This window comes from Staurois parvus, unplaced genomic scaffold (genome assembly GCF_062004578.1).
Source record: "Staurois parvus isolate SC_StPar_1 unplaced genomic scaffold, SC_StPar_1.0 ptg001288l, whole genome shotgun sequence".
Taxonomy (NCBI): Eukaryota; Metazoa; Chordata; class Amphibia; order Anura; family Ranidae; genus Staurois; species Staurois parvus.
Window position 1 is genome coordinate 658,060 of NW_028319084.1, and position 27,434 is coordinate 685,493.

Consider the following 27,434-nt stretch of genomic DNA (forward strand, 5'->3'; position numbering starts at 1 on the left):
TCCGAAGTATCACCCCCTGTACACCACTACCAGTGTGCCTGTACCTCCTTACTATACTCTGAAGTATCACCCCTGTACACCACTACCAGTGTGCCTGTACCTCCTTACTATACTCTGAAGTATCACCCCTGTACACCACTACCAGTGTGCCTGTACCTCCTTACTATACTCTGAAGTATCACCCCTGTACACCACTACCAGTGTGCCTGTACCTCCTTACTATACTCTGAAGTATCACCCCTGTACACCTCTACCAGTGTGCCTGTACCTCCTTACTATACTCTGAAGTATCACCCCTGTACACCTCTACCAGTGTGCCTGTACCTCCTTACTATACTCTGAAGTATCACCCCTGTACACCTCTACCAGTGTGCCTGTACCTCCCTACTATACTCTGAAGTATCACCCCTGTACACCACTACCAGTGTGCCTGTACCTCCTTACTATACTCTGAAGTATCACCCCTGTACACCACTACCAGTGTGCCTGTACCTCCTTACTATACTCTGAAGTATCACCCCCTGTACACCACTAACAGTCTATCAGTACCTTTCTCCTGTCTTCCAATGTATTGCACTCTGTACACCGCTAATAGATCATATGTTCTTCTGTCCTGTCCTCTGATGTATTACCCCTTGTACACCACTACATGTGTGCCTGTACCTCTCTCCTGTACTCCGAAGTATCACCCCTGTACGCCTCTAACAGTCTATCAGTACCTCTCTCCTGTCCTCCAATGTATTTCCCTCTATAGGCCGCTAATAGATCATATGTTCTTCTGTCCTCTGATATATCACCCCCTGTACATCACTACCTGTGTGCCTGTACCTCTCTCCTATACTCCGAAGTATCACCCCCTGTACACCTATCAAAGTCTATCAGTACCTTTCTCCTGTCCTCCTATGTATTGCCCTCTATGCGCCGCTAATAGATCATATGTTCTTCTGTCCTCTGATATATCACCCCTTGTACACCACTAACAGTGTGCCTGTACCTCTCTCCTGTACTCCGAAGTATCACCCCTGTATGCCTCTAACAGTCTATCAGTGCCTCTCTCCTGTCCTCCAATGTATTTCCCTCTATAGGCCGCTAATAGATCATATGTTCTTTTGTCCTCTGATATATCACCCCTTGTACATCACGACCAGTGTGCCTGTACCTCCCTACTATACTCTGAAGTATCACCCCTGTACACCTATAAACGTCTATCAGTACCTCTCTCCTGTCCTCCTATGTATTGCCCTCTATGCGCCGCTAATAGATCATATGTTCTTCTGTCCTCTGATGTATACCACTACCTGTGTGCCTGTACCTCTCTCCTATACTTCAAAGTACCCCCCCCTGTACTCCACGACCAGTGTGCCTGTACCTCTCTCCTATACTCTGAAGTATCACCCCCTGTACACAGGTCTATCTGTACCTTTCTCCTGTTGTCTGATGTAATACCCCCCTGTACACTACTACCAGTCTGTCTGTACCTTTTTTCTGTCCTCCAGTGTATCACCCCCCATACACCACTACCGCTCCATACTCTGGCTCTCTTGGAAACCCTGCCACGTTGGTGTTTGTTGCTTCCACTGTGTGGCCGTTTGTGGCCTTTGTCTCCCTCTGAAAGGTCCTGTGTCTGGCTTACCTCCCCTAAACTTGGTTCCTTTGAAGGGGAGGGTGGTATTTAGACCTTGTATGTGGCATCCCCCCAAGAGTCAGCGGTTGATATATGTGTGACAAATGCTGTGATGCCTCCATGGTGTCCCTGATGAAGCTTTGAACTGCGAAACGCTTCAGAACAGACCAGTGGAATATATCAGCGTCTATTCCATCTATGCATTTGTATTGTTTTTAATCTCATGTATCAAAGCCCTTGTAACTCAGGTGTGGTGGTTATGTATCATTCCACCATTCCTAGGTATCATTGGGCAGCGCAGTGGCTAAATGGTTAGCACTTCCGCCTGGCAGTACTTGGGTCGTCGGTTCAAATCCCAACCACAGCACCACCTGCCTGGAGTTTGCATGTTCTCCCTGTGCCTGCGTGGGGGTCCTCCGGGTTCTTCCCACACTCCAAAGACATGCCGGTAGGTGAATTGGCTCCTGACTAAATTGTCCCTAGTATGTGTATGTATGAATGTGAGTTAGGGACCTTAGATTGTATGCCCCTCAGGGGCGGGGACTGATGTGAATGTACAATATATATGTAAAGCGCTGTGTAAATTGATGGCGCTATATAAGTACCTGAAATAAATAATTCCACCATTCCTTTTAATGGACTTGAATAAATATTGTTTTATTAAATTGTCTTGTTAGTACGATGCCTTTAAAGTCCCCTATTTTTGGAAAGTAATTTCCTTTTTGTTGTCCTGGTACTATTTGGGGTGTGGCGTTGTACACCTATTCCCTGAGACGTGGTAATACTTTTTGTCCAGTTTATCTGTACCAATCCCCTGTCCTCCAGTGTATCACCCCCTGTACACCACTGCCAGTCCATCTGTAAACTCTCTCCTGCCCTCCAGATGTATCGCCTGCTGTACATGACCACCAGTCTGTGTAAATAAAACAACTACGCATTTACCGCCCTTTATCTAAAAAAGTAGCTACACCGATAAATTTAGAAATACACCATAAAGGCAGACGTGATACCTACAAAAGAAATCAAATGTCATATATACCATATCATTCAAATATTAAAGTATAGAAAAATACAGATAGTAGCGAGCGCTCATATAAGTAGCGGCTGGAACACTGAAGGAATCACACAATCCTCATATCAAAGTACTAAATAAATAATAGTGCAGCGCTGTCAATCATAAAAGTTCAATAATAAAAGATGCAAATAATATATATCCAAAAACAGCATCAAAGATAAATTAAAAAGGATGTAAAAGTTCAAATAAATCATCAAGTATGCAGCACCCGAAAGACACTTCCTCTGCTGTAATACGTATCACTGGTGAAGAAATAACAGAAATGCGCACTCACCGACCGCGCATAAAGGAAGCGCATGTGTATAATATATCCGTGGTATTAGATGGCACCGGATGGACAGCAGGACCCTCTCCAGGAAACAGATCATCCAACTTGGGTGAAGGAATGCAGCAGGACTCAGAGGTCTCCCTTAATGCCGGATAAACAGCCCTAGAGTAAAATGGCCGCCGGACCTCCTCGTGGTCCCGGTGGCATATGACGTCACACGTGCTGTCGGCTCCTCCTGAGGCCTGTCGTGCTACGGCACTTCATCATAGGTGTTGGCCTCCCCTCTGATAAAGTGCCGTAGCACGAAAGGTCTCAGGAGGAGCCGACAGCACGTGTGACGTCATACGCCGCCGGGACCACGAGGAGGTCCGGCGGCCATTTTACTCTAGGGCTGTTTATCCGGTCGGTGAGTGCGCATTTCTGTTATTTCTGGTGACCGGGGGGGGGGGCAAAGTGATTCCCTCAATTTGCAGGAATTTCCTCTCTTCCTGTTTTGGCTATGGGATAGGAAGTGAAGGTAGATACATTCAAAAGGACACAGGTGGCAAAAAAAAAAAATGACAGTTTATAACACTCCTTTACTCCATCCAAAATGCAAAAAATGTCTATAGTTCTGTTTTAAATATTATACATATATAATGTTACAAAGTAGGGAAAAAAATCCAGAACAAGATCTGAATAAAAAGAAAAAATGGGAGAGATTTAAACTAGTGCAAACAGAATTTGCTGCAGCTGTGCATAGTAACCGATCATAGTTACATAGTTAGTCTGGCTGAAAAAAGACAAATGTCCATCCAGTTCAACCATAGAAACCATTTTCATCCGACCCAATCCGACGGATGGAAGGGGAATTGGATCCCCATCCGTCCCTTTTTGATGGAGCAGATTGAATGTCGGTGGGTGTAAACGGACACATGTCTCCATAGAGGAGAATGGAGTCTCCGATTGGGTTCACCTGAAAAACGGGCAGGCAGACTCAACTGGAACGTCTATGTGAAAGAGCCCTAAGTTACCCCCAGAGTGTCCAACACCCTGTCCATCCAGTTCAACCATTAAAAAAAAAAAGTTATAATCCTACACCCACAGTTGATCCAGAAGAAGGCAAAAAACCCGGCAAAGCACGATCCAATTTTCTCCTGCAGGGGAAGAAATTCCTTCCTGATCCCCCGAGAGGCAATCGGATATTCCCTGGATCAACTATAAATGTTATATCCAGTTATATTCTGTGTATCCAAGAAAGAATCCAGGACTTTCCTACAGCAATCCACTGAGCTGGCCACAACCAACGCTGGAGGGAGTCTATTCCACATTTTCACAGCTCTTACTGTGAAGAAACCTTTCCGTATTTGGAGATTACATTTCTTTTCCTCCAGACGTAAAGATTCTAACTTCAGCTTGTTCAATAAGGCTTTGACAATAAAACCTGAAAGCTGATTGGTTTCTATGCAGAGCTGCACCAGAATCTGTTTGCACCAGTTTTAGTAAGGCTCCTTTCACATGAAGCGGATCCGCTTGCTCAGTGGGGGATCTCTCCACTGAGCAAGCGGATGCCAGCTCTGTGTCCACTCCGCTGCTGCAGAGCAGACACAGAGCTGCTCGCTCTCCTCAGTGGGTGGTCGGATGAAAACTGACTGTCTGTCCATTTTCATAGTTACATAGTTAGTCTGGCTGAAAAAAGACAAAAGTCCATCCAGTTCAACCATAGAAACCATTTTTATCCGACCCAATCCGACGGACGGAAGGGGAATTGGATCCCCATCCGTCCCTTTTTGGTGGAGCAGATTGGATGTCGGCGGGTGTAAACGGACACATGTCTCCATAGAGGAGAATGGAGTCTCCGATTGGGTTCACCTGAAAAACGGGCAGGCGGACCCAACTGGAACGTCTATGTGAAAGAGCCCTAAGTTACCCCCAGAGTGTCCAACACCCTGTACTCTGACATGTCCTTCTTTGATGATGGTGTTGTAATATTTGTGCTTTACAATTGTGATACCGACCTACAACCTATAAGAATCACACTCACCAGAGATGCAGACCCCCCCCCTACTTCAAGCTATAGGTAGGTCAACTGCACCTCCGCCATATAGGATGGAAGCACTAATCAATCCCCCACACATAGCAACATACCCCTCTTCTCCTCCATAGATGATGACATTCTAGATAAGCCCACATACAATGGAGACTCCAAAAAATATATTTCTATTCAATTTCCAGAAGTAGGAATCCTCAGTAGCCTACTGTCTATCAGTACAGTACCCCATGGGTGGCTAAGGCACCAATACCTGATAATCGGGCTTGGTGAAGTAGTCCAGAGAAGATATGTGCTCCAGGAAGAGGTGGAACTCGGAAGGCATGTGTTTCAGCAGCATTCGATGGTCATATTTCTCCTTAATCATCCCTACTTGTTCCTGGGGAGCGGAGAGAGTGAGTAGTCACACTGTGGGGATCATTGTCACAACATACAGGTCATACTGGGCAGCACAGTGGCTAAGTGGATAGCAATTCTGCCTAACAGTACCAGGGTCGATTCAAATCTCACCAGCTGCACCACCTGCATGGAGTTTGCATGTTCTCCCTGTGCCTGCGTGGGTTTCCTCCGGGTACTCCGGTTTCCTCCCACACTCCAAAGACATGCTGGTAGGTGAACTGGCTCCTGTTTAAATTGGCCCTAGTATGTGTATGTATGAATGGAGTTAGGGACGTTAGACTGTAAGCTCCGAGGGCAGGGACTGATGTGAATGTACAGTGCCTTTTAAAAGTATTCATATCCCTGTTTTTTTTTGTCGTAAGCCCAGCACCCTATGAGGATGTGCATAGCACGAAACGCGTCAGTGGGGCTACAGTATCTGAACATCTAGCCACCGCTGGTGGCCATCCTGAATTTTATATGGTCAGTGCCTCTTTTCTTTTAATCTTGATTTGTTTTGCACCTGTCTTGATGGAATAAAGTCTTCTACGGTATCACACTATGTGGTGTCCCTTATTGGGCTCTCTTTATTGAATCTGCCTTTAAAGGGACCCCTGACGGTGGTGCGCATCAAGGTTTTCTGAGCACCCTATCCAGACGTGACCAGAAGGTGTACAAGATCCTGACCCTATTTGGAAGCAGATGACCTGTGTTATACCTCATGAGACAGGCTAATCTCATATGCGTGTATTTACGCACGTGTGGTGAGTGCGCAATTTATTTATTTATCATCTGCCACCCCGGATTAGTTCTCCAAGCAACATCATTGGGATCATATCAGATCCTCAGGTGGGCTGTGTTCAATTGGGACATTTTATTCACATATATCCACTTTGTACACCACTAGGTGACATATGACTTTGCACAGTATTTTGGATTTTATACGTTTTATTGCTTGTTATGCTGCATAATATGTTCTAGCGCTGCACCTGATACTTACATATCCCTGTTTTTGTCGGCCAATAGAACAATTGCTCAGGCATGGAAGCGCCCGTTTGTCCCTCTTCAGGGGGTGCGGGACCGTATGACCACTGTGATGCTCCATGAACAGATGTTGAGTATTTGTAACGACTCCCAATGGAAATTTTTGAAAATATGGGAGCCGTGGTTGCAATATGCCCTTCCCACGCTCCCCCCGGCTAGTCTAAGGTTGTGATGTTGCTCGGTATTGGCGTTCCCGGGCCCCAGCTCATGGCCTTGTCAACGATTTCTGTTTGTTTTTGGTGTGGCGGTGGATAGCTGCCTTAGGTTTGAGTTATTGTCTGTGTCAGGAGCGGACTGACAACTCGTGGGGCCCCCGGGCAATAGGGGATCATGGGGCCCCTGTGTCCTTGCCCAAACTCAAAAAAGCCTATGAAAAAGGTACCAGGGGCATCTCATGGGGCCCCCTACTGACCCCGGGCCCTCGGGCAGTGCCCAAGTTTCCAAATGGTCAGTCCGCCCCTGGTCTGTGTTATACCAATGTTTTTGTCATTTATTAATAGCCCTGCGTGGTGCTCTGCTGCTGTTAGAGCGCTGTTTTCTTTATTTTCTTATGTGCCATTGATAGCCCCTGTGTGGGCATGTCTTGTTGCTCCTTTTTTTAAAAATGTTTATAAACAAATAAAAATCATTGAAATACAAACGTATTTATATCCCTTTAAATTTTGTACACTTTGTGTCGGTCTATCACATAAAATCCCAATAAAATACATTTACATATTTGTTTGTAACATTACTATTTTTATTATACAGGATTTATATATTATTATTATTATAATAATACAGGATTTATATATTATTATTATTGTACAGGATTTATATATTATTATTATTATACAGGATTTATATATTATTATTATTGTACAGGATTTATATATTATTATTATACAGGTTTTATATATTATTATTATTATAATACAGGATTTATATATTATTATTATTATTATACAGGATTTATATATTATTATTATACAGGATTTATATAGTATTATTATTATACAGGATTTATATATTATTATTATTATTATAATACAGGATTTATATAGTATTATTATTATACAGGATTTATATATTATTATTATACAGGATTTATATATTATTATTATACAGGATTTATATAGTATTACTATTATACAGGATTTATATATTATTATTATACAGGATTTATATATTATTATTATTATACAGGAATTATATTATTATTGTTATTATACAGGATTTATATATTATTATTATACAGGAATTATATATTATTAATATTATACAGGATTTATATATTATTATTATACAGGTTTTATATATTATTATTATTATACAGGATTTATATATTATTATTATTATTATACAGGATTTATATATTATTATTATACAGGAATTATATATTATTATTATTATTATAATACAAGATTTATATATTATTATTATACAGGATTTATATATTATTATTATTATTATACAGGATTTATATATTATTATTATACAGGATTTATATATTATTATTATTATACAGGATTTATATAGTATTATTATTATACAGGATTTATATATTATTATTATTATACAGGATTTATATAGTATTATTATTATACAGGAATTATATATTATTATTATTATTATTATACAGGAATTATATATTATTATTAAGGTCTAAGGTTTTATATATTATTATTATAAAGGATTTATATATTATTATTAACATTATTATTATTATTATACAGGATTTATATATTATTATTAACATTATTATTATTATTATACAGGATTTATATAGCGCCAACAGTTTGTGCAGCACTTTACAATATAAGGAAGACAGTACAATTACAATACATTTCAGTACAGAAGGAATAGGAGGGCCCGGCTCGTGGAATCTAAAGGAAGGGGATAAAATGTGAAAAATTTCAAGGGGTATGAATACTTTTTCAAGGCACTGTACAATATACGGTATATGTAAAGCACTGCGTAAATTGAGTGCCATATAGGTACCTTAGGCTAAGTTCACATCTGTGCGGGTGGTGCAGCTGCAAATCCGCATGAACATCCGTGCAGCCGCACCACCCGCACAGATGTGAACCTAGCCTAAGGTACCTATATAGCACTCAATTTACGCAGTGCTTTACTTGATTTGAATGGACTCCCGTGCCCCGTGACATGCAGGGAAGAAGTCCCGGCACTTCTTCTGAAAACGCAACCTCGGTTCCCAGTGCGGTTGCGATCTCCAGTGCGGGCGGCGTGCCATTAGAACTAATGGCACCCGCCCGCGGGTCCGCATTCATCTGTGCCGGTGGTGTGGCTGCAGATCTGCACGAAAAATCCGTGCATCCGCACCACCCGCACAGAGGAATGCGGACCCGCGGGCATGTGCCATTAGTTCTAATAGCACGCCGCCCACACTGGAAATCGCAACCGCACTGGGAACCGAGGTTGCGTTTTCAGAAGTGCAGGGACTTCTTCCCTGCGTGTCACGGGGCACGGGAGTCCATTCAAATGAATGGGCTCTTATGCCCACGCAAAACGCGGGCTGCATATATGTGAACCGGGGGGAAATAAATATTGCATGAAAGCGTGGCTCAGCTCTTACCTTGTCTTTGATCTTTCTCCATGGCAGCTGACCAACTGCAAATTCCACCAACATATAAAACAGGGACCACAAGTCGTCGTGTCTGCCCATCTCCTGCAGTCGGAGAAAAATATGAATGTTGTGAGACACTTAGGAAGGAGTAGAGAGACACAACCAGATGACGGAAGGATCTTATGAGCTCCAGCAGAAGACCAGGATCTCGGCGTGTGCGTTCATTAGAAGAAACGTGAATGGGCCACATCCACATTATCGACATTCCTGCTGTGACTTACCCTGTTCTTGTGTGCATTGACAGACGCATAGCGGACTGTTCCTCTGAATCCAGCGACATTGCGGGGCTGTCAGGGAGGAAGACACAAACACTCAGAGAAGGTGCAGCTCACATTCTATCCATTCACTAACAGCTTTTTAACCACTTCCCGACCGGCCGTTGTATATAAACGGCCGGACGGTGGCAGTGCAGGGGAGGGTGGCTGTTTATAAGCGGCCTCCCCACCCCCTGCTTGTGCGCGCTCCTATGGGAGCGCGCAGCACCGCGATCTGGTGCCCGCTGTGTCCTCCGGACACAGTGGAACACCGATCGTCGTACGGGACCTCTCTGCGAGGTCCCGATCATGTGATCACTGATTGGCCAATCAGTGATCACATGCAGAGTAGTAAGCAAGATGTCACTTCTGACATTATTGCTTACTACGTGTGAAATCTGTGAATGATCACAGAGATCACATGGTACAGGGCTATTCACGACTGCCTTGTACCATGTGACAAGCTGTGACCAATCACAGCTCACACTTTAGTTTTCAATGGCTGCAGGAATGCAGCCAGAGAGAAGGAGAAATGATTGCTTTTACAGCCTCTATGGGTGTAAAAGCAATCAGTGTACAAAAAAAAAAAAAAATTTCATCACCCCCCACAAGTAGTACAGTGTCACCATGGTGACACTGTACTGCTAGGGTGACATTATGTAAAAAAAACCAAAAACATAAAAAATATTAAAAAAAACAAAAATGTAAAGGAAAATGTTTAAAAATTATAATTTTTGGTTATAAACTAATTTGGGTTATTTTTTTTTTACTAAAAAGATAACGGGATAAATTTTGGCCAAGATGTATGATGAAATATTATTTATTTGCAAAATTTTATAAGAAAAACACTTTTTTTCAAAACTTTTGGACTTTTTCGTTTACATAGCAAAAAAAAAAAAAAAAAATCCCAGCGGTGAATAAATACCACCAAAATAAAGCTTTATCTGTCTCAAATCTTTTTTAAAAAGATTCATATGGGTACAGTGTTGCATGACCGCGCAATTGTCATTCAAAGTGTGATAGCGCTGAAAGCTAAAAATTGGCCTGGGCAGGAAGGGGGTGAAAGTGTCCGGCCTGGAAGGGGGGGAAAGTGTCCGGACTGGAAGGGGGTGAAAGTGTCCGGACTGGAAGGGGGGGAAAGTGTCCGGACTGGAAGGGCGGTAAAAGTGTCCGGACTGGAAGTGGTTAAGAGTTTTTTTCTTGCCTTCCTCTGGATCAACTGTGAGTGCCGCAAGGTTCTGTATATGAAGATTATTAAACTTGAAGGACTTTTTCAATCTTTTTTTTTTGTCTTTTTTTTTCAATCTGTAACTACATATTTACAGGTCCACTAATTGTTTTTCTTCCTATCATCTCTGGTATCCCAACAGCCCGCTGCCCATCCGACCGTACGGAAAATTAGAGTGTGAGTAATGAGATGACTGCGGTCCTCAGGACTTGGATTAAAAGACAAATGAATCCTAATCACTTATAACGAATAAAGATATAAACTATGTAATGGAGGAGAATGAAAGAATTTATAAAATCAAATGAATTTTAGCAAATAAAATCGAAGGCTGCAATGCTTGATGTGGAATAGAAGACCCATCGCAGTCCATTGTTACAGGGTTTCAGCCTGTGCTGACGGGTGACAATGCTGCATCGTTTTCTGTTTTCTAATGTCTTATGTACAGTAATCAGCGATGTTATTATCGGTTCAATGTGGTCAATCGTTTACACGTACAATAATCACCAGTGTCATCATCCGTACAATGTGAGCACATGATTGGTCAATTGTCCTACAGGTATACCTATACCCAATGTCGTTAGTAGCACAATGTAAGTACACGATCGGCTGTTCATCCTACACGTGCAGCAATCACCAATGTCATTATTAGTACAATGTAAGTACACGATCGGTCGTTCATCCTACACGTGCAGCAATCACTAATGTCACTATTAGTACAATGTAAGCACACGATCGGTCGTTCATCCTACACGTGCAGCAATCACCAATGTCATTGTTAGTACAATGTAAGTACACGATCGGTCATTCATCCTACACGTGCAGCAATCACCAACGTCACTATTAGTACAATGTAAGTACACGATTGGTCATTCATCCTACACGTGCAGCAATCACTAATGTCACTATTAGTACAATGTAAGCACACGATCGATTGTTCATCCTACACGTGCAGCAATCACCAATGTAATTATTAGTACAATGTAAGCACACGATCGGTCGTTCATCCTACACGTGCAGCAATCACTAATGTCACTATTAGTACAATGTAAGCACACGATCGGTCGTTCATCCTACACGTGCAGCAATCACCAATGTCATTGTTAGTACAATGTAAGTACACGATCGGTCATTCATCCTACACGTGCAGCAATCACCAACGTCACTATTAGTACAATGTAAGTACACGATTGGTCATTCATCCTACACGTGCAGCAATCACTAATGTCACTATTAGTACAATGTAAGCACACGATCGATTGTTCATCCTACACGTGCAGCAATCACCAATGTCATTGTTAGTACAATGTAAGTACACGATCGGTCGTTCATCCTACACATGCAGCAATCACTAATGTCACTATTAGTACAATGTAAGCACACGATCGATTGTTCATCCTACACGTGCAGCAATCACCAATGTAATTATTAGTACAATGTAAGCACACGATCGGTCGTTCATCCTACACGTGCAGCAATCACTAATGTCACTATTAGTACAATGTAAGCACGCGATTGATTGTTCATCCTACACGTGCAGCAATCACCAATGTCATTGTTAGTACAATGTAAGTACACGATCGGTCATTCATCCTACACGTGCAGCAATCACCAATGTCATTGTTAGTACAATGTAAGTACATGATCGGTCATTCATCCTACACGTGCAGCAATCACCAATGTCACTATTAGTAAAATGTAAGTACACGATCGATTGTTCATCCAACACGTGCAGCAATCACTAATGTCATTATTAGTACAATGTAAGTACACGATTGGTCATTCATCCTACACATGCAGCAATCACCAATGCCATTATTAGTACAATGTAAGCACATGATTGGTCGTTCATCCTACACGTGCAGCAATCACCAACGTCACTATTAGTACAATGTAAGTACACGATCAGTCATTCATCCTACACGTGCAGCAATCACCAACGTCATTATTAGTACAATGTAAGTACACGATCGGTCGTTCATCCTACACGTGCAGCAATCACCAAAGTCATTATTAGTACAATGTAAGTACACGATCGGCTGTTCATCCTACACGTGCAGCAATCACCAATGTCATGATCAGTACAATGTAAGAACACGATTGGTCATTCATCCTACACGTGCAGCAATTACCAATGTCATGATCAGTACAATGTAAGAACACGATTGGTCATTCATCCTACACGTGCAGTAATCACTAATGTCATTATTAGTACAATGTAAGTATATGATCGGTTGTTCATCCTACACATGCAGCAATCACCAATGTCATTATTAGTACAATGTAAGCACACGATTGGTCATTCATCCTACACGTGCAGCAATCACCAATGTCATGATCAGTACAATGTAAGCACACGATTGGTCATTCATCCTACACGTGCAGCAATCACCAATATTAGTACAATTAGCACAATGTAAGCACACTATCAGTACAATATGAGCACATGGTTGGTCAGTCATCCATCACGTACAGTAATCACCAATATCCTGCTCAGTACAAGTGTCTATTTGGTAGTCAGGCTGTGGTTGATGTCCACGAGGCTCCCTGTGTGTGCCGGACGTCAGTCTCACTCATCAGGCAATCTTCACCCTCTCACACACATTGCCGATGCTGCTTTCAAATGACTTTTTTTCTTTTATGTTTCAGCAAATTAATACAACTTTCAGGACACGGGATGCAAAATACCTCGAAAAAACTGCCAGTGATAAACATTTGCACCCATTGTAGCAAACATTACGAAATACAGGATGAAAAGAACATAAGAAAAAAAAAACAAAATCATGGAGGGCGGAGACTCACACTGCGCATCCCAGTCGCCAAAATTAAACGGCCGCACAATGGCTCGAAAAATAAACTGAAAAACAAAAAGAACAAAATGATGGAAACAAAATTCAACAACTTAAAATGATCAGTAAAATGACCTGGAAGGAGAAGATCACTCACACATATGGAGCTCACGTGAAAGGGTTACATGACAGGAGGATTCTACGGATATACCTGCCCCCCCCCCCCTCCTCGGATCACTTACCGGCCGCACCTCGCCTGTGGTGTTGGTATACTGCCGCGCCAGGCCAAAGTCCAACATGTAACACTTTCTGTAGGTGGATGGAAGTCGCCCCATGGCAAAGTTCGACTGTAGAGAAAGTATGCCAAGAAATCAGGATTACACCCGAGTGTGAGAACGGCCATATGTGTCCTCATGGAAATGCACCTACACCTAGTACCTCATCTTAGACCCAGTGATGTCATCACTGGGTCTCTATGCTTCTCAATGCAATGCAGGCAGATCCGGCTGGTGAGGGAACCAGCAGGGTGCTGTACATAGCTTTCTAAAAACATCACAGCACCCTGCCTCAGTACAGCAGGCTGGCTCTTAGGAGGAGTTATACAAATATCAAAATGACTTGACCTGCAAAGGTCAGTCTGGAGGAGTGGGCATTCCTTGGTAGACTGGGTTTGCATGCAAATCACCCTAGACCAGGGGTAGGCAACTGTGGCCCTCCAGCTGTTGGTGAACTACAAGTCCCATAATGCCTCTGCCTTTGGGAGTCATGCTTGTAACTGTCAGTTTTGCAATGCCTCATGGGACTTGTAGTTCTACAACAGCTGGAGGGCCACAGTTGCCCACTCCTGCCCTAGGTAATGCCCACATGTAAGACTGTGTCCATGATTGAAATAACTAAAATCCAATCAATGAAAGGGGCAGGTTAGGGACAGTCAGGCTGGAGAGAAAAGGGCTAGATGATGCTTGTGGTCCTCCAGCCAGGAAAGGATCGCACTGGATCAGACATACAGTGAGGAACAGAAGTATTTGAACACCCTGCGATTTTGCAAGTTCTCCCACTTAGAAATCATGGAGGGGTCTGACATTCACATTGTAGGTGGATTCCCCCTCTGAGAGACAGAATTTAAAAAAAAATTCAGGAAATCCCATTGTATGATTTGTAAAGAATGTATTTGTCTTGCACTGCTGAACAGAAGTATTTGAACACCTAAGAAACAGCAAGAATTCTGGCTCTCAAAGACCTGTTACTGCGCCTTTAAAAAGTCCACCTCTACTCCACTCATTAATCTAACTTAGTAGCACCTGTCTGAGCTCTTTAAAGACACCTGTCCACCCCACAGTCAGTCACACGCCAAATACTACCATGGGCAAGATCAAAGAGCTGTCAAAAGACCCCAGAGACAAAATTGTGGACCTCCACAAGGCTGGAAAGGGCCAGGGGGCAATTGCCAAGCAGCTTGGTGAAAATAGATCAACTGTTGGAGCAATTGTTAGAAAATGGAAGAGGCTAAAGACGACTGTCAGTCTCCCTGGGACTGGGGCTCCATGCAAGATCTCACCTCGTGGGGTATCACCGATGATAAGAAAGGTGAGGAATCAGCCCAGAACTACAAGGGAGAAGCTGGTCAATGACATGAAGAGAGCTGGGACCACAGTTTCAAAGGTCACTGTCGGTAGAACACTACGCCGTCATGGTTTCAAATCATGCTCAAGTCATCACATGTCCAGGCCCGTCTGAAGTTTGCCAATGACCATCTGGATGATCCAGAGGAGGCATGGGAGAAAGTCATGTGGTCAGATGAGACCAAAGTAGAACTTTTTGGTCTAAACTTCACTCGTCGTGTTTGGAGGAAAAAGAAGGATGAGTTGCATCCCAAGAACACCATCCCTACTGTGAAGCATGGGGGTGGTAACATCATGCTTTGGGGGTGCTTTTCTGCGAAGGGGACAGGATGACTGCACTGTATTAAGGAGAGGATGAATGGGGCCATTTATTGTGAGATTTTGAGCAACAACCTCCTTCCGTCAGTCAGAGCATTGAAGATGGGTCATGGCTGGGTCTTCCAACATGACAACGACCCGAAGCACACAGCCAGGAGAACCAAGGAGTGGCTCCGTAAAAAGCATATCAAGGTTCTGGAGTGGCCTAGCCAGTCTCCAGACCTAAATCCAATAGAACATCTTTGGAGGGAGCTGAAACTCCGTGTTGCTCAGCGACAGCCCCGAAACCTGACAGATCTAGAGGAGATCGGTGTGGAGGAGTCGGCCAACATCCCTGTTGCAGTGCAAACCTGGTCAGGAACTACAGGAAACGTCTGACCTCTGTAATTGCAGACAAAGGCTTCTGTACCAAATATTAACACGGATCTTCTCAGGGGTTCAAATACTTCTGTTCAGCCGTGCGAGACAAATACATTCTTTACAAATCATACAATGGGATTTCCTGAATTTGTTTTTTAAATTCTGTCTCTCAAAGTGGGAATGTCCTACAATGTGAATGTCAGACCCCTCCATGATGGCAGGGTGTTCAAATACTTCTGTTCCTCACTGTACGTTCTCCTCTACTTGTAATTACTGCTCCGTGGCTGTGTGAGGCTCCATGCACACGCTGGTAATGTTAGCTGTGTAAAGTAAAATGTGAGTTTATCAGCAATTTTTAGTATTTCTTTTTTTATACCAAAAAAAAGAGTAATTTTGTTTCCAAAAAAAAAAGAGGGTTTTTTTTTACAAAAGAGAGAGGGTTTTTTTACCCAACAAAAGAGAGGGTTTTTTTTTACCAAAAAAAAGAGGGACACCTATGCAATCCGATTCTAGTGCGGACCAAAAAAAGGGTCCTGCACCTTTTTGGTGCGGGTGTGGTGTGATTAGAGTCATGCATAATGTATGGCTCTGATCGCACCGCACATAAATCGCAGGTTCAGGTCAGGTTTAGATCAGGTTCAGGTCAGGTTTAATTCAGGTTCAGGTCAGGTTTAGAGCAGGTTCAGGACAGGTTTAGAGCAGGTTCAGGACAGTTTTAGAGCAGGTTCAGGTCAGGTTTAGAGCAGGTTCAGGTCAGGTTTAGAGCAGGTTCAGGTCAGGTTTAGTGCAGGTTCAGGTCAGGTTTAGAGCAAGGTGAGGTCAGGTTCAGATCACGTTTAAAGCAGGTTCAGGTCAGGTTTAGATCAGGTTCAGGACAGGTTTAGAGCAGGTTCGGGTCAGGTTTAGATCAAGTTCAGGACAGGTTTAGAACAGGTTCAGGACAGGTTTAGAGCAGGTTCAGATCACGTTTAAAGCAGGTTCAGTTCAGGTTTAGATCAGGTTCAGGACAGGTTTAGATCAAGTTCAGGACAGATTTAAAGCAGGGTCAGGATCAGTTTCAGGTCAGGTTTAGAGCAGGTTCAGGTCAGGTTTAGAGCAGGTTCAGGTCAGGTTTAGATCAGGTTCAGGACAGGTTTAGAGCAGGTTCAGGTCAGGTTTAGAGCAGGTTCAGGTCAGGTTTAGATCAGGTTCAGGACAGGTTTAGAGCAGGTTCAGGTCAGGTTTAGAGCAGGTTCGGGTCAGGTTTAGAGTAGGTTCAGGACAGATTTAGAGCAGATTCAGGTCAGGATTTTATCCTATTCACAACTGATGACATGTACGATTTAGAAATGGTTCCCATAGAAGTCAATAGCCTGTAATCTGCACCTGAACCGGACCGCACTGCTCAGAAATCGGACAGGACTATTTTTCAATCCACACTGAAACTGCACTGCCAGTGCACTGGACATATGTGAACAGGCACCATAGGAAGCAATGCTGTTTCACATGCCATGAGGATTGGATGCGGTTCAAATCGCATCCAATCCACATATATGTGAACTGGCACTAAAACACAGGGAGGTTTTCAGTTAAAGTAAGTGAAGGTAAACTAAATGTTAAAGATAAATACTCCTCAAAATATATAATCACTGAAAATATTTCCCTTCAGTGTCCCCAGCTGGAGAGAAGAAATGTTCTCCACCCTTATTTGTAGCATGGCTCTCACCGGTTTAATGTCGCGATGCAGGAAGCCCACAGAATGGATGGAATCTATTGACTCCAGGATCTGCTTGCCAAGGCGCAGCGTGGTGCTCATGGTGAAAGTGCCGCGAGGTTGACTTCTGCGCAGGTCTGCCAGATTCCGACCCTGGAATGAGAAGATGAAGCTGGAGTTCAGGGCCTAGCCTGTGCGGTGTCTCGTCTTTTGTGACATCACATGACCCAGCATACTTCTGCACCCCCGGGGGTTGTATGACTGACATTATACCCCACTGATAGCCCTGCATTACAATGGAGGCTCAGAGGTGACACCCTGCAACTCCAGACAGCTCCTATCCTGACAACAATGTCATTCCCCACCCATGGCTCTGCATTACAGGGAAGGTTGACCTCCTTCCATCCCACAGGTGACACCCTGACACTCCAGACAGCTCCTATCCTGACAACAATGTCATGCCCCACCCATGGCTCTGCATTACAGGGGAGGTTGACCTCCTTCCATCCCACAGGTGACACCCTGCCACTCCAGACAGCTCCTATCCTCCTGACAACAATGTCATTCCCCACCCATGGCTCTGCATTACAGGGGAGGTTGACCTCCTTCAATCCCACAGGTGACACCCTGCCACTCCAGACAGCTCCTATCCTGACAACAATGTCATTCCCCACCCATGGCTCTGCATTACAGGGAAGGTTGACCTCCTTCCATCCCACAGGTGACACCCTGCCACTCCAGACAGCTCCTATCCTGACAACAATGTCATACCCCACCCATAGCTCTGCATTACAGGGAAGGTTGACCTCCTTCCATCCCACAGGTGACACCCTGCCACTCCAGACAGCTCCTATCCTGACAACAATGTCATACCCCACCCATGGCTCTGCATTACAGGGGAGGTTGACCTCCTTCAATCCTACAGGTGACACCCTGCCACTCCATACAGCTCCTATCCTGACAACAATGTCATACCCCACCCATGGCTCTGCATTACAGGGGAGGTTGACCTCCTTCAATCCTACAGGTGACACCCTGCCACTCTACATGACTTCTATGGTCCTAAAAACAATATTATACCCCACTCACTGCTCTGCTTACAGTGGGGGCACATCAGTGACACCCTGCTGCTCCACACGGCTACTGTCCTGCTAACAATATTATAACCAGCAGCTCTGCAATACAGTGAAGGCCCAGCTCCTTCATCCCACACATGTGCCACCCGGCAGGGCCCATGTCCTGCTAGGAACAGTATTACTGCATTATAGTGGAGACTCATAGGTGACATCCGGTCATTTTACATGGCCGCCATCCTCCTGACAACAATATTATACCCCACCCACTACGCATTGTTGTTGAGGCTCATAGGTGACAACCTGGCACTCCACATAGCCCCTCTCCTCCTGACAATATAAACCCCACCAACAGATCTGCATTACACCTCCCTCCCTGCCACCCCACATAGCAATCATCCCCGGAAAACGATATTATGGCACCACCAATATGCTGTGTGTGGGATCTGGAGAAGAGACACGAAGTACATCCCAAATGTCTGGAATGTGGCCGACAGTTACTGAAGGAGCGGGATGTACGAGGCAGAATTAGGATCACACCCCATCCAATAATATACCTATAAATCAGCACCATACTGTAGTTTGTAGCATGTACTGTATATTGAGCATGTGTATCCGCCACCCTGGAGTACCTGTAACTGCCATTATAGCGTGTATGTTCAGTATGTGTACCTGACACCCTGGAGTACCTGTAACTGCCATTATAGTGTGTATTCAGTATGTGTACCTGACACCCTGGAGTACCTGTAACTGCCATTATAGTGTGTATTCAGTATGTGTACCTGACACCCTAGAGTACCTGTAACTGCCATTATAGTGTGTATTCAGTATGTGTACCTGACACCATGGAGTACCAGTAACTGCCATTATAGTGTGTATTCAGTATGTGTACCTGACACCCTGGAGTACCTGTAACTGCCATTATAGTGTGTGTATTCAGTATGTGTACCTGACACCCTGGAGTACCTGTAACTGCCATTATAGTGTGTGTATTCAGTATGTGTACCTGACACCCTGGAGTACCTGTAACTGCCATTAAAGTGTGTGTTTCAGCATGTGTACCTGACACCCTGGAGTACCTGTAACTGCCATTATAGTGTGTGTATTCAGTATCTGTACCTGACACCCTGGAGTACCTGTAACTGCCATTATAGTGTGTATTCAGTATGTGTACCTGACACCATGGAGTACCAGTAACTGCCATTATAGTGTGTGTATTCAGTATGTGTACCTGACACCCTGGAGTACCTGTAACTGCCATTATAGTGTGTGTATTCAGTATGTGTACCTGACACCCTGGAGTACCTGTAACTGCCATTATAGTGTGTATTCAGTATGTGTACCTGACACCATGGAGTACCAGTAACTGCCATTATAGTGTGTGTATTCAGTATGTGTACCTGACACCCTGGAGTACCTGTAACTGCCATTATAGTGTGTATTCAGTATGTGTACCTGACACCCTGGAGTACCTGTAACTGCCATTATAGTGTGTGTATTCAGTATGTGTACCTGACACCCTGGAGTACCTGTAACTGCCATTATAGTATGTGTATTCAGTATGTGTACCTGACACCCTGGAGTACCTGTAACTGCCATTATGGTGTGTATTCAGTATGTGTACCTGACACCCTGGAGTACCTGTAACTGCCATTATAGTGTGTATTCAGTATGTGTACCTGACACCCTGGAGTACCTGTAACTGCCATTATAGTGTGTATTCAGTATGTGTACCTGACACCATGGAGTACCAGTAACTGCCATTATAGTGTGTGTATTCAGTATGTGTACCTGACACCCTGGAGTACCTGTAACTGCCATTATAGTGTGTATTCAGTATGTGTACCTGACACCCTGGAGTACCTGTAACTGCCATTATAGTGTGTGTATTCAGTATGTGTACCTGACACCCTGGAGTACCTGTAACTGCCATTATAGTATGTGTATTCAGTATGTGTACCTGACACCCTGGAGTACCTGTAACTGCCATTATGGTGTGTATTCAGTATGTGTACCTGACACCCTGGAGTACCTGTAACTGCCATTATGGTGTGTATTCAGTATGTGTACCTGACATCCTGGAGTACCTGTAACTGCCATTATAGTGTGTGTATTCAGTATGTGTACCTGACACCCTGGAGTACCTGCAACTGCCATTATAGTGTGTATTCAGTATGTGTACCTGACACCCTGGAGTACCTGTAACTGCCATTATAGTGTGTATTCAGTATGTGTACCTGACACCCTGGAGTACCTGTAACTGCCATTATAGTGTGTGTATTCAGTATGTGTACCTGACACCCTGGAGTACCTGTAACTGCCATTATAGTGTGTATTCAGTATGTGTACCTGACACCCTGGAGTACCTGTAACTGCCATTATAGTGTGTGTATTCAGTATGTGTACCTGACACCCTGGAGTACCTGTAACTGCCATTATAGTGTGTGTATTCAGTATGTGTACCTGACACCATGGAGTACCAGTAACTGCCATTATAGTGTGTATTCAGTATGTGTACCTGACACCCTGGAGTACCTGTCTGTTTGTCTTTAGTAAAGCAACACCATAGTGTTCACCTTCAGTAGGTGTCCCTGCCCCCCATATGGGTAGCTGCCATTATAATAGGTCCATGCAGTATATGTACCCGAAACCCAGGACTACCTGTAGCTGCATCACCACATAGTTAAACTTCTCATTTCTTCCACAGCCGATGAACCGGCAGACGTGATCCTTCCCTGCAGAGACACAAAGACCCAACAGTGAGGAATCAACAGCCAGGAAATAGGCCCCCCCGGCCCCACACACTGAGAATGTTTACACAGCTTTTATGGAAGAGAAGCCTGAGGATCAGGCTGAGATCACACCTCCATCAAACAGGGATGAACAGCAGTGCAAATAAAAAAGCATATCATTTATTTATTATTTATTACATGTACTTATATAGCGCCATCAATTTACACAGCGCTTTACATATATATATTGTACATTCACATCAGTCCCTAACCCTCAAGGGGCGTACAATCTAAGGTCCCTAACCCTCAAGGAGTGTACAATCTAAGGTCCCTAACCCTCAAGGGGCGTACAATCTAAGGTCCCTAACCCTCAAGGGGCGTACAATCTAAGGTCCCTAACCCTCAAGGGGCGTACAATCTAAGGTCCCTAACCCTCAAGGGGTGTACAATCTAAGGTCCCTAACCCTCAAGGGGCGTACAATCTAAGGTCCCTAACCCTCAAGGGGTGTACAATCTAAGGTCCTTAACCCTCAAGGGGCGTACAATCTAAGGTCCCTAACCCTCAAGGGGTGTACAATCTAAGGTCCCTAACTCACATTCATACATACACCTACTAGGGACAATTTAGACAGGAGCCAAGTAACTTACCAGCTTGTCATTGGAGTGTGGGAGGAAACCGGAGTAACCGGAGGAAACCCACACAGGCACAGGGGGAACATGCAGACTCCAGGCAGGTGGTGCCGTGGCTGAAATTCAAACCAACGACCCGAGTACTGCCAGGTGGAAGCTCTAACTGAAGAAGCAGAGGAGGTTGTACTCCGAGTTCCTGGCTGTCCTCTGGCATCCTCTGGCTTCAAAACTTTGATACTCAAGTAATTTGCATATTTGTTCCATATTAGAGGCTCAAAGTACAGCAGCCACACAGTCAGCAATACAGCCAGGAAGATGGGATTTTCTGGAGCCTGAATCTGTCGCTCAAGTTCACCTTAAAAGAGAAGTTTTGGGGGGGGTTCCCGCAAGTTATACTTACCTAGGCGGGTGCAGCATTCGTTTGATGCTGAATCTGTCCCCCCCCCCGGATCTAAACGTAAGAACTCAGCGATCACATGACCGCTGATGGCTGAGTTCCCACCGTCGCTGTGAGCAGAGAGCAGTGACTGTCAAGTTACCGCTCTCTGCTCTGCGCACCCCTCCTGCGCTCACTGGCTGTGGAGGGGGCAGCTTCCTCAGGCTCTAAGCAGATTGCTGAGGGGCTGAGCCAGATGCCGCTCCAGACTCTGGGGTGGATCCCGGACTTTAAATTCGGGGTCTTTCCCCAGCCTGGACCGGCTGAATGACATCAGCCGACAGTGGGATTCAGCCCGCTGTCATCTGAAAACGGGTCACAGGAGTGCAGAACGATCTGCACTCCTGTCATCCACAGGAGTGCAGCCAAAAGAGCTTCGGCTGTACTTCTCCATCAAAGTATTCCTGTAGGGCTCTGTATACTGTACTCTTCACTGTATGTAGTCTATCTGTATACTGTATACTTCACTGTATGTAGGCTATCTGTATACTTCACTGTATGTAGGCTATCTGTATACTGTACTCTTCACTGTATGTAGGCTATCTGTATACGTCACTGTATGTAGGCTATCTGTATACGTCACTGTATGCAGTCTATCTGTATACTGTATACTTCACTGTATGTAGGCTATCTGTATACTTCACTGTATGTAGGCTATCTGTATACGTCACTGTATGCAGTCTATCTGTATACTGTATACTTCACTGTATGTAGGCTATCTGTATACTGTATACTTCACTGTATGTAGGCTATCTGTATACTGTACTCTTCACTGTATGTAGGCTATCTGTATACTGTACTCTTCACTGTATGTAGGCTATCTGTACTCTTCACTGTATGTAGGCTATCTGTATACTGTACTCTTCACTGTATGTAGGCTATCTGTACTCTTCACTGTATGTAGGCTATCTGTACTCTTCACTGTATGTAGGCTATCTGTATACTGTATACTTCACTGTATGTAGGCTATCTGTATACTGTACTCTTCACTGTATGTAGGCTATCTGTATACTGTACTCTTCACTGTATGTAGGCTATCTGTATACTTCACTGTATGTAGTCCATCTGTATATTGTATTTCTCACTGTATGTAGGCTAAGTTGGGCTGTGTACCTGTTATACAAGGGTTTTTTTTCTCTCCCTTTTTGTTTAACCTCCGTGGCGGTATGATTATTTCAGATTTTTGGTGCTCAAAGCGGTACCATTTTTTTGCATGGAAATATGTATTTTTTTATTGTAGGCCTGTAATTTAGGAGTAACTCCCTGAAATCTGTCTGAACAAGAGTCTAGTAAACATCCCGGGTATGATAAAACTTGAAACACGAAATCATAAATTATAATTTAATAAATAATCATACAAAAATAACAATATAATAATAATAAATGTAATTCAATAATATAATCAAACCAAAAACACTGAAATGTGAAATAGAGCGCCAAGTTCACACATCGCTGAGCAAAGTCGCAAAATTGTTTTCAGTGTCTGATGAGGAATTTCCCCCACGAATTCTGCAAGTGGTTCTGATTTACTATCGCTGTTCTCTAGCCGGTCTAAAACCGCTTTTGACCTAAAGGGACGCTTTTTGGACGCCATGGACGTTTCTCAGTTTCCAGGCAGAAAGAACAGTAAAAATGCAGGCAGGGCGCCGGACAAAGCACTCGGGACAAAATGTATGTGAAATGGTTTGATACAGGAATGTTATACTATGTAATAATCATTTAAAAAAAAAAGTCATTTTTTAAAATTTTCAAATTTGCCGGAATTTCCTGGCGCCCGTATGTCCCGACGTCACAGGGACAGGAACACAGAAGCCGCATGCCGGCATCAGCCGGAGGAGATGGCCGGGGACGCTGCAGGGGACGCATCGTGGGAGCGAAGGACAAGGTAAGCGCTGCAGTGAATCCCTGAGCAACGGCGCATGGTAAGCCTGAGTGTAGCTCGGGGGGGTTACCGCTTTTGGTACTGAAACTTTACCCCCAGCTACACTCGGGAGTACCGCTAGGGAGGTTAATAACAATAAAAATATACAAACATAAAATCTGCTGCGCTGCCTCTCCCAAAAACAACTTAAAATGATTAATTAAATAAACGAATGGACTTCCTTTGTTTAGTATGGAGTTCATTTATATATTTAAAATAGTTTTTTGGGAGAGGCAACGCAGCAATTTTTATGTTTGCACTCACACATTTGTTCACCGGTATACATTTGTGATTTTGCTAGCAGCAGCCAGTCTAATTGATCAGTCCTGTGCGCAGGTTATACTCACACATCTTTAAAAATATCTTTTAAAAAAAAGTGTTCCTGTAGGGCAGTGGTTCTCAACCTTTCTAATGCCGCGACCCCTTAATACAGTTCCTCATGTTGTGGTGACCCCCAACCATAAAATTATTTTCGTTGCTACTTCATAACTGTAATTTTGCAGTGGGAGGACTAGCGCCCCATCACTGATGTCAGTGGGAGGAATAGTGCCCCATCATTGGTATCAGTGGGAGGAATAGTGTCCCATCATTGGTGTCAGTGGGAGGAATAGTGCCCCATCATTGGTATCAGTGGGATGAATAGTGTCCCATCGTTGGTATCAGTGGGAGGAATAGTGCCCCATCATTGGTATCAGTCGGAGGAATAGTGTCCCATCATTGGTGTCAGTGGGAGGAATAGTGCCCCATCATTGGTGTCAGTGGGAGGAATAGTGCCCCATCATTGGTGTCAGTGGGAGGAATAGTGCTCCATCATTGGTGTCAGTCGGAGGAATAGTGCCCAATCATTGGTGTCAGTGGGAGGAATAGTGCCCAATCATTGGCGTCAGTGGGAGGAATAGTGCCTCATCATTGGCGTCAGTGGGAGGAATAGTGCTCCATCATTGGTGTCAGTGGGGGGAATAGTGCCCCATCATTGGTATCAGTGGGGGGAATAGTGCCCCATCATTGGTATCAGTGGGAGGAATAGTGTCCCATCATTGGTGTCAGTGGGGGGAATAGTGCCCCATCATTGGTATCAGTGGGGGGAATAGTGCCCCATCATTGGTATCAGTGGGAGGAATAGTGCCCCATCATTGGTATCAGTGGGAGGAATAGTGCCCCATCATTGGTATGAGTGGGAGGAATAGTACCCCATCATTGGTATCAGTGGGAGGAATAGTGCCCCATCATTGGTGTCAGTGGGAGGAATAGTGCCCCATCATTAGTATCAGTGGGAGGAATAGTGCCCCATCATTGGTGTCAGTGGAAGGAATAGTGCCCCATCATTGGTATGAGTGGGAGGAATAGTGCCCCATCATTGGTATCAGTGGGAGGAATAGTGCCCCATCATTGGTATGAGTGGGAGGAATAGTGCCCCATCATTGGTGTCAGTGGGAGGAATAGTGCCCCATCATTGATATCAGTGGGAGGAATAGTGCCCCATCATTGGTATCAGTGGGAGGAATAGTGCCCCATCATTGGTATGAGTGGGAGGAATAGTGCCCCATCATTGGTGTCAGTGGGAGGAATAGTGCCCCATCATTGGTGTCAGTGGGAGGAATAGTGCCCCATCATTAGTATCAGTGGGAGGAATAGTGCCCCATCATTGGTGTCAGTGGAAGGAATAGTGCCCCATCATTGGTATGAGTGGGAGGAATAGTGCCCCATCATTGGTGTCAGTGGAAGGAATAGTGCCCCATCATTGGTATGAGTGGGAGGAATAGTGCCCCATCATTGGTATGAGTGGGAGGAATAGTGCCCCATCATTGGTATGAGTGGGAGGAATAGTACCCCATCATTGGTATCAGTGGGAGGAATAGTGCCCCATCATTGGTATCAGTGGGAGGAATAGTGCCCCATCATTGGTATCAGTGGGAGGAATAGTGCCCCATCATTGGTATCAGTGGGAGGAATAGTGCCCCATCATTGGTATGAGTGGGAGGAATAGTACCCCATCATTGGTATCAGTGGGAGGAATAGTGCCCCATCATTGGTGTCAGTGGGAGGAATAGTGCCCCATCATTAGTATCAGTGGGAGGAATAGTGCCCCATCATTGGTGTCAGTGGAAGGAATAGTGCCCCATCATTGGTATGAGTGGGAGGAATAGTGCCCCATCATTGGTATCAGTGGGAGGAATAGTGCCCCATCATTGGTATGAGTGGGAGGAATAGTGCCCCATCATTGGTGTCAGTGGGAGGAATAGTGCCCCATCAATGGTATCAGTGGGAGGAATAGTGCCCCATCATTGGTATCAGTGGGAGGAATAGTGCCCCATCATTGGTATGAGTGGGAGGAATAGTGCCCCATCATTGGTGTCAGTGGGAGGAATAGTGCCCCATCATTGGTGTCAGTGGGAGGAATAGTGCCCCATCATTAGTATCAGTGGGAGGAATAGTGCCCCATCATTGGTGTCAGTGGAAGGAATAGTGCCCCATCATTGGTATGAGTGGGAGGAATAGTGCCCCATCATTGGTGTCAGTGGGAGGAATAGTGCCCCATCATTGGTGTCAGTGGGAGGAATAGTGCCCCATCATTGGTATCAGTGGGAGGAATAGTGCTCCATCATTGGTGTCAGTGGGAGGAATAGTGCCCCATCATTGGTATCAGTAGGAGGAATAGTGCCCCATCATTGGTATCAGTGGGAGGAATAGTGCCCCATCATTGGTATCAGTGGGAGGAATAGTGCCCCATCATTGGTATCAGTGGGAGGAATAGTGCCCCATCATTGGTATCAGTGGGAGGAATAGTGCCCCATCATTGGTGTCAGTGGGAGGAATAGTGCCCCATCATTGGTATCAGTGGGAGGAATAGTGCCCCATCATTGGTATCAGTGGGAGGAATAGTGCCCCATCATTGGCGTTAGTGGGAGGAATAGTGCCCCATCGTTGGTGTCAGTGGGGGGAGGAATAGTGCCCCATCGTTGGTGTCAGTGGGGGGAGGAATAGTGCCCCATCGTTGGTGTCAGTGGGGGGAGGAATAGTGCCCCATCGTTGGTGTCAGTGGGGGGAGGAATAGTGCCCCATCGTTGGTGTCAGTGGGGGGAGGAATAGTGCCCCATCGTTGGTGTCAGTGAGGGGAGGAATAGTGTCTCATCGTTGGTGTCAGTGGGGGGAGGAATAGTGCCCCATCGTTGGTGTCAGTGGGGGGAGGAATAGTGCCCCATTGTTGGTATTAGTGACACAAATGATGGGGCACTATCCCTCCCACTGACACCAATGATACTTACCTTGCTGACCCCTGCTCCAGCCTGGGCTCTCTCCCTCTCCCATCTACAGCCTGCATACCTGGCTGCAGCAG

At 44.6% G+C, this 27,434-nt stretch overlaps 1 protein-coding gene across 6 annotated transcripts in view; it reads right to left on the reverse strand.

Moving 5' to 3' along the window:
• TTBK1 (tau tubulin kinase 1) overlaps nucleotides 1–27,434 on the reverse strand; it is a 150,334-nt gene that overhangs the window by 35,903 nt on the left and 86,997 nt on the right. For all 6 annotated transcript variants that reach the window (XM_089660927.1, XM_089660928.1, XM_089660925.1 and 3 more), the window contains 6 exons: nucleotides 21,040–21,113; nucleotides 17,318–17,458; nucleotides 13,555–13,659; nucleotides 9,266–9,331; nucleotides 8,994–9,086; nucleotides 5,250–5,375 (listed from right to left, as the gene is read on the reverse strand). In XM_089660927.1, coding sequence (XP_089517053.1) covers nucleotides 5,250–5,375; nucleotides 8,994–9,086; nucleotides 9,266–9,331; nucleotides 13,555–13,659; nucleotides 17,318–17,458; nucleotides 21,040–21,113 — 605 coding nt within the window. The remainder of the gene's footprint in view (nucleotides 1–5,249; nucleotides 5,376–8,993; nucleotides 9,087–9,265; nucleotides 9,332–13,554; nucleotides 13,660–17,317; nucleotides 17,459–21,039; nucleotides 21,114–27,434) is intronic.